This window comes from Carassius carassius, chromosome 28, assembly GCF_963082965.1.
Source record: "Carassius carassius chromosome 28, fCarCar2.1, whole genome shotgun sequence".
NCBI lineage: Eukaryota > Metazoa > Chordata > Actinopteri > Cypriniformes > Cyprinidae > Carassius > Carassius carassius.
In genome coordinates, this window is record NC_081782.1 from 15674617 (window position 1) to 15683539 (window position 8923).

The 8923-nt window shown below is 34.6% G+C and overlaps 1 protein-coding gene across 1 annotated transcript; it reads right to left on the bottom strand.

The window, feature by feature from the left end:
• Positions 1-478: 478 nt before the first annotated feature.
• On the bottom strand, positions 479-8677 carry LOC132108079 (junctional adhesion molecule 3B-like). The gene is made up of 9 exons (XM_059514576.1): positions 8519-8677; positions 5138-5206; positions 4646-4759; positions 4400-4552; positions 3828-4030; positions 2734-2833; positions 2245-2374; positions 2090-2141; positions 479-1815 (listed from the first exon to the last, which is right to left on the bottom strand). The coding sequence occupies exons 1-9, from the start codon at positions 8565-8567 to the stop codon at positions 1780-1782; spliced, it is 906 nt and encodes a 301-aa protein (XP_059370559.1). The 5' UTR covers positions 8568-8677; the 3' UTR covers positions 479-1779.
• Positions 8678-8923: the final 246 nt, after the last annotated feature.

Genomic DNA, 8923 nt, shown 5'->3' on the forward strand with positions numbered 1-8923 from the left:
TTGTGGAAGGAAAGGTTCCATGGATGTTCTTCATGGAACCACATATAAATAAAGAACCTTTATTTTTAAGAGTGTGAGTTTATTATTAACTGCTTAATTACACCAAATTTAGCTTCTCTTTGTCCATTGACTGGCTGGCGGTCAATTGAATGAATATGCTAAAATCTGAGCCTTAAACAAAAAGGTACAATAAAATGTTTTGCCATCAAACACTTTGAATAATTTGAAAAGAGATACTGTTTTTACATTTGTTTACATTTTGGATTATACAGTATCTGGCCCCAGTCTGACAGCACATTTCAATTTTACTTAGGTATATCTATTAGATTTGCCTATTCATTAAATCAGACAATTTTATTATAGTTCACCCAAAAATGAAAATTTTATGTTTATCTGCTTACCCCCAAGGCACCCAAGATCTAGGTGACTTTGTTTCTTCAGTAGAACACAAACTGAGATTTTTAACTCAAACCATTGCAGTCTGCAAAAATCTTGGTTTGTGTTCTGCTGATGAAACAAAGTCACCTACATCTTGGATTCCCTGGGGTTAAGCAGATAAACATCAAATTTTCATTTTTGGGTGAACTATCCCTTTAAGATCAAACCCAGTTTCTCTTTTTCTATAAACAGTCTGCCAGACTGTTTTTAGACAGTGGGACATGTCATGAGGAAGACTAATATATATTGTCATAGTGCCTCAAGTTACTCATAAGAAGTGGGAAAAAAGTCAATTTAATGGTCCAATTACATATATAGCTACATGTTTTAAAAATCAAATGAAAGGATAGACAATGTTGATTGCTTCCACATAATCAGTTTTATTCTTGTGACACGGCCCACAGTCTTAACTACTACTCTGGAGTGAACTACAATATACCTAGACATTATAAAACAATAACACAGAGTGAAAAAACCTGGACAATATGTCCAAAACGTATAAAACAATTAGAAAGCATTGAAGGTCACTTAAACACAGAAATGGCACTCTGAAAAACCCACAAGTGCATAATCTGTATCTAGAGGGATATTTAAAAAACGAAACGAAGTAAATGAATCATCTTGCACAACCAAGTCTACTGACTTTACGGAGATGTATGATTGAATCTCAAACTAAAATGCTACAAATTTATATTTCATCAATAACTAAATAACTACTACTGAAACACTAACACATAAAATCCTCTTCTCAAAAGTGACCCAGATAAAACAGTCTTGGCATGGCATTGTACACATTTACACTGACAGGATAGTCACACACTATAATTCCAGCGGGAAATATAATATTTACCTTGAAGACATGTCAATTCTTGCACTGGTATTATGTGTTGACTACTTTAGGGCAAAAATACAGCAGCACCTGGATGCAGTTGCAACCTAGCTATAATTTGAACTGCAACTGACCTACAGAAATTCACAATTATTTGGAAAGAAATCATCTTTTATGTTACTTCTTAAGTTCAGTCCTTTTCAATTTGCTGAAACAATGATTTGTTACTGAACAAGATGCATGTAATAGCTATAAATCTTAGTCTTGTTCGACTGAATGTCATTTTTATATATAAACTGTGGAGTTTTAAGTAAACCTGTGTTTGATTGAAATCAAAATAAGGGGAGTAAAAATTCCCTGTTTAACACAGTAGTCTTCCTTTTTGTAATAACTTTGGCAAGCCATGATGCTCAGGTTGCACCTCTGCGTAAAATCCACAATATGACAGTTCAGAAGTCAGCTCGCAAGGCCTTCACACAGCTTAAGCGCTCGTCTCCTTTTCTTTTTTAATTTTAAATGACAAAGGAGGACTTGTGGCGGAAATGCCCCTGAGGAAAAACAGAGAGCAAGCAAATTACAGTTAAAATGTGACACTACTAATACCACTTTAAGCTTTGCTTGTATTAATACAAAGACAATATCTGCAGTCAGAGAATCGCTGTGGTGTAATATGAGAAGGTAAACACTAACAAATCTTGAATTATATTTCATCCATCCTTGTGAGAACATTTCAAAGTGTTGACTACAGCTTCTAAATGTACACTAATGCATGAAAATGACATCTGTGGTGCTTTATCACGTCACAAATCCACACAGCCTTACCTCATCTGGACTGGTGTAGTCCATCCTGTTGTCATGTTGGGGTACTTTGTAACTGTATGAAACAGAGCATTGCAATCTTACCAAAAGTGCATTCAATTCCAGATCAAATCAGAGCAGTCCTTAAGGTTCATTTTGTGGTTATGTTTTTTACTCACTTGGTTTCCCTGTGGTCTTTGCAGGAACAGTAGCCACTTTTCTGAATCTGACAGATCCCCACAATGACAAATATAAACGCTGCCACTCCACCTAAAACCTTCAGGAATATTCCCACAATGTCCAGATCATCTAGAAAGAAATTACATACAAATGAATGAAAAAGAGCAAAAAATATTAAAAAATTAATTATTTGCTCACTTTTTGTGAATTATTATTATTTAGTTTCTTTTATTTGACATTTCTATGATGTCCTCAGTGTCACCCTATTCTTCGGAATTCATTATAATATTCTGATTCTAGTTCTTAAGAAACATTTACTATTATTAACAAAGTATAATAATATATCAAATATATTTGTGGTTGTTTTCCACTGAAAAAATAAATGCATTGGGAACATCATGAGGGTGAATGAATAATTTCTATATTAAAAGCTTAATCATTATTTCAAAGTGCAGCTACTGACCAGCATATTTAAGAGGCAAACTTACACACTTCCATGATCTGAGGACTGCATTTTGACCATCCTGCCTCGTTTCTGGCCTGGCAATAGTATTCACCTGCATCCTCTTTCTTCACCGACCGCAATTTCTGTGGATCAAATGTAAATCATACACTTAGCAAAAGCCCAATTAATATTAAAACTGGTAAAATACAACAAGAAAAATCCATTGAATTGGCCACAAAAACAAAAAACAGACAAGCATATAACTTAATCTAATCCTCAAATAGTTAATAAACAACAAAGACATATAATTAAAGGGTTCACTCAAAGATTCTGTCATTAATTACTTATCCTCACATCATTCCAAACCTGTAAGACCTTCATTCATCTTCTGAACACAAATTAAGATATTAAGAGCTCTCTGACTCTTGTTAATCGTTTTATGATCCTTGCTGTCTATGGAGGGCCAGAGATCTCTCAGAATTCATCAAAAATATCTTAATTTGTGTTCCGAAGATGAACGAAGGTCTTACAGGTTTGGAATGACATGAGGACCACGTACCATTGGCTAAATGTCTGATGCATATGGCACACAAAAATGGAAACAAAAGTGGAAATTTATGAAATTGGTTGAGTTATACAGGATTTCCATGAGACGTGTGTTGCGTTCTTTAATGTTCCTCCTGGAAACAAAGATGCAAAAAGAATGAAGAAAGCCGTCGTGTTTGCAACTGTGATATCGAGCGCTTATTAGGATCAACTAAACACTAGATTTTCAATAGTATGTGAAAAATGTACTGTTCGCGGCATAGAATCTTTAAAATACGTCCGAGAGTCTGTTATTGTGGCGAAATTCCCATGCCCCGAAACATGCCGCTGCATGAAACAAACCGTGATTGGTCCTTTGACATGTCGGTGTCAAAACGAAGCCTACATTTGCAATTTTTTGATACTTTCTCCATTCTAGTTTGGTGTTTTAAATAAATGTAAAATGAATGCAATCCATTCAAATGCAGATTATTTTTTAAAAGTGTAAACACAGCAAAACAAATAATTATTTTTGCAATTCCTTGCAAAGCGATGGTGGCGCAGTAAAAAAAGTAAGTGGTTTTTACTAGCATGTCAGCACAAAACACTTACCATCGAACCAGTCTCAGTGTTCATGGTGTATGAAGAATTGTAGAACTTGCTGCTGGTTTTTGGGTCTTCTGGCAGCTCTTCGTTGTTTTTGAACCACTGATACTGTGACTGTGGAAAGCCTTCGTTCTCAATACAGCGCAGTTCAGTGCTTGAACCCACCGTAACCGCCTCCGGCACACTACACCTGGGCATCACCGGCTTCACTGCAACACATCCACAACAAAACAGCAGCTTTTTTCAAGGTTTCATTAAGTATTTAGATAAATAACCAGGGTGAATTTTCATTTCAGACCAACTTTAAATAAAGTTTAATAGAACTGCAAATGGAAAACAGCATTCCCATTACATATAATACTCAGCTTTATTATGTCCCAAACAGTAAGATCGCAAATTGATCAGCTCAACATATTCATCCTGCCCTCAAGCCCACTAAAACATTTTTGTCCGGACAGTTCAATCAATTCTGTTCTCATGGGACATTTCAGTGCAGCATTACTGAGAATTATAACCATGGATTAAAACTGGCAGAATGTTCCCCTTGCTGAGCTTGAGAGGAACTATTTCAGCAGTACCTCTTACAGTGAGACTGATTAGTATTTCATCAAAGGGCTTCTGGTCGTCGATGGCCGCCACCTCACAGCGATACTGAGCCGTGTCCGATCTGCTGGCGTTCAGGATCAGAAGGTTTGCAGGCTCTCTCAGCAAAGCCCTGTGCTCCAAGTCACCTGAGAACATAACACAGCTCAGTTCAGTTGAATTTAGCTTAAACACAGTCATCAAATAAACAGCATTATTATCTGAGAGAAAGAATTTGTTACCTGAAATTTTATTTTGGAAATAGACATAGCTGGGTACACCATTTTTAATTTTCTTCCATTCAATTCTGGGATTGTTCGTAGAAATGGACTCTATCAAGCAGGTCAACTCAATCGCTTTAAAGAAACAAGAAATAGCCTATCAATTTATGCAGAAATTAATGAAGTAATCTTCAGTGTTGGGAAGGTTACTATTTTTTACTACTTACTATATAACTATTAATAAACTATAGAAATTCAGCATCAGAATAGCATTGCTGTACTAAATGACCTTTAAATGGCAGGAGGCATCATGCATATCAAAATGCAAAGCTATAAATTAATATTATTTAACATATTCTAGCTTCCCTTTGTAATCATTCACATTTTCATAAGTAACTGTAATTTATTTAGGCCTACACATTTTTCTCATGGATTACAGTTACATTTATTTTATAAGCATATACATATACATGTAACTAGTAATATTACTAAACAGCTTCATATTAGACTTACACTCAAATTCATTTGTCCATACTGATTTTTCAGTTGTTCTGAGAATAACAGCAGAAGCTGTACTGTTGCCTGCAACAGATGACAAAGAACAGATAACCGATCTGTCAAGGACAGTACAAAAATAAGACATTTGTATAACAATGTATACCAAGAAGGTATACTTTGTATTTTAAACATTATTATATAAAATACGTAATAATACAAAAAAGTAAATAATTTAATAGACATTACTGCTTTAACAATCTCATTCTGTGTTGCCTCTTCACTCATTTATTATAATTTATTAAATGAACATCTTAAATATAGCTCTTTTAAGATGTTTCAATTATAATATTCATTGTACTGGCTTTAATTTATTTAGATTTTAATATATTGTGTGCAGGCAGGAACATTTTTCATCACTGCACTACAGTATTGAGAATATAATGAGAATCATTGTTGAGAATTAATATCGGATATGACCCAGTCCCAGACATGTTTTTTTAACAAAAAAGCCTCTACAGTATTTTATACCTACTTCTCTGATTATTTTTTTCTGTTTTAATGTTAAAGACGAAAAACCTGATGAATTTTTGTAATGGGTGACTCAGTTTAATTTTTTCAGATTTTTATGGTGTTTATGGAAAGCATAATGGAAGAATAAACTTTGTAAGTATCTTGGGGAAACTATATCCGGATCTGAAAACATTTCTGTTGAAAATTAATGGACATATTTAGACGAGCGTGTGTGTTTTTTCAGTTATTAGTCTGTCTGCGCTAACTCAAAAAGGCCAGAAAGTGTGACATAATGAAAAGGCAAATATGAAACAAATTATTTGGCAAAGCCTGACAGTCCCGATAGGCTTCACTCATATGAGAAAATAATTTGGGGTTTAGGGCATTTGCTATTTCCAGATGCATTTTCCACTTTCACATAATCTCATGAAATCCACAGAGTGTATTTACAGTGATCCATATGTGATAATCTGTGGCTTTAGCATCAGATTAAAATCTTACCATATGGACTTAGACAGACTTCAGTTTGCACAAGCCCAACATCTGTGGTATTTTTATCATCACCTAGACTGTCATCTCGAGGAATAGCTACACATGGGACGGTTCTGACAAAACGGATGAACTAAATCCTGCTGCAATTAACCGCTGTAAAGAGGCACTTTATGGAAGACTAGAGCAAAGAGTCATATTGCCACAGCTGGAGGACTTCAAGGTTTCCGGTGATGTTTCCAAGGCTGACTTTCCCATCGCATGCATCATGATCTATTTTTACAACTGCTGTTGACATTTCCCGATTAGACAAGCTACATTATCCACCGCTGGGAAGCATGCAGTCACTGTATGGAAGTGACAATGTTAGAAAGGTCCCTGTTTACATCAAACAAAAGAATGTTGCATAAATATAAGATTCATTTTTTTCAACAAACAACTTTTAAGATTAGGAAAAGCTAATGTTATGTTGGAAAAGCAAGTGTGTAAATTGTAAATCAAATCTCTGCATTTGAAGATAATACTTTTTATTATAATTAATTAATTAATTTATTTATTTTTATACTGTAGTCACATTATTTTTCTTTGTGTGTGTGTGTGTATATATATATATATATATGTGTGTGTATATATATGTATATGAGAAGAATGTGTATGAAGAATATTTAGTTTAAAAAACACAAATCCTAATAAAACATTTCTGCATTTTCACTCTGAACAACATAACAAAAGCCCCCCTTTTAATTTGTTTTAATTTATGTTAATTATGATTCCGGTTTATGGTTGTTTTGATGTCATACTTGGTGAATAATTACTAGCAAGACAATAGCTGATTGTTGTAGCATTTCAAATGACAAACAGACTAACTAAATGTGCTTTTTCAGAATTTACAAAAAAGTGATCTAAAAAGTGACGGGAAAAGAAAGATTGGGAGAGAAGGGGGAGGTTGTGGTGTGATCTTTGGCTTGAGACATTCTTTATCACATGATTGTTTACAAAAACTCTTCTGACAGCACTTTCTAAGATACAAAGATCCCGTCACTGGACAAAGTGAAAATGAAGGCTGAAGTTGAGCCCATTTTAAAGTAGTTTGGTATTCAGGACACTTTGACCAACAGCAAGGGCTTTGAGAATGAATGAATGAAGCTACACCTCTTCACACATCACACAACTTGCACAGTGGCACATTGTGCTGAGAAGAAAATAAAAAGATCTGGTCGAGTCCAATAACATGTGACCTCAATACCTCAAAAACATGTCAGCTACAATGAAATAATTCAACAATGATCTTAAATAGTTCATTTTCTTGTGAAAAAGAAGTGATCTTAAGTGTACTGAATGAGCACTTACAGTGTACCTCAAATCTTAAAGCATATTTCTTTAGAAACTATATTAATAATGTAATATTTCAGAAATAAAAATGTGTACTTAAAAAGAATACACTGTTTCTGTTTCTTAACACACATAATTCAACTTTTAAAAAGTAAGTCCTGTAATGTCAATTTAAAAGATTTACTTTAAAGTACATTTTAAATTATGTTTTTGTCGTGATTGAAGTACACGTATTTTAATGTGTTGCTGACACTAAATAATAATATACTGCACTAAAGCACATAAAGTACTTGATATTCAATATATTTTCAATTTACTAAATTGCATCATCATGTGTAATTAAAACTATATTTAGTGACATTCACATTTGAAATGAAATGGCATTAGATTTTAGTTTACCATATTCTTGCCAGTACACACTATATTTCAAAAGCAATAGACATAATTATGAAATTACACAAGTCAAAGTTGAACTAGTTACATTTAATATATATTTAAACTACAATACATTTTCATTTCATTGTAAATAACATGGAATTATATTCAGTTAGTAATTGTTTCGTCTTTTTAAACGTTTGCTAAAGTGTACGTTACCTCTTGTTTTTATTATTTTTTTCCAATGGTAATCTGATTAAAGCGATTCTCAGTTAGGCTATTAATACATCGCACAAGCACGAGAAGCATGCTGAGGAATACAAACTAGAGCTGTGTCTCAATCCCTTGTACACTACCTACCTAAACAACATCTTCGAATATACAATGTTCCTATTAGAACGTTCGAACGCGCCCAAATAATCCGTCTAAGTGGCAGCTGACTGAGGTTTTGAAACACGGTCGTTGTATTCCACTACTGGGCGATATAAACCAGTTACTCTAACAGTAGTAAGTTAACGTTGCCATCTTACTATAAAACGCGAACTGTGTTTGAGCGTGGCGTTAAATGGCTAGTAAAGCGTTAGCAGCAGCGGTCAGCGCGAGAATGCCATCACACGGATCCACGAGCGCCTGTTCAACAAGACCTAACGTTACTCACTCATTCACAGCAAATAAAGCCATCTTACTCACACAGCCACGAGAAGAGCGCCAAGGAAAGCATTTGACGCCCGATCGCCATTTTGAAGAGATGTTTTTATATACAAATTTGTCTTAGCTGTCCAGACGATGGGGTGGACAAACTGGAGGATGCTGCCGCTGATGAGTTTCCATAGCTACAAGGACATCTGAGCGGAAGAGAGAGGAGGGGCTGAAACAGCGCGCGTGGACTTCCGGTTGATGATGAGCATTAATGGTAGATATGTGGATTAAACTTGAAAAAGAAGGTATTAAAATACTACTTAAGCGTATTTGAGATCTAAATCGAGAATTATGTCAATATGTGATAAACAGCAGTAGGTGTAGGCTATTTCTCGGATAAGAGCGATACATGTTCACTTGGGCGGATATCTGTTTATTTTTTTCTTGTTCAATAGT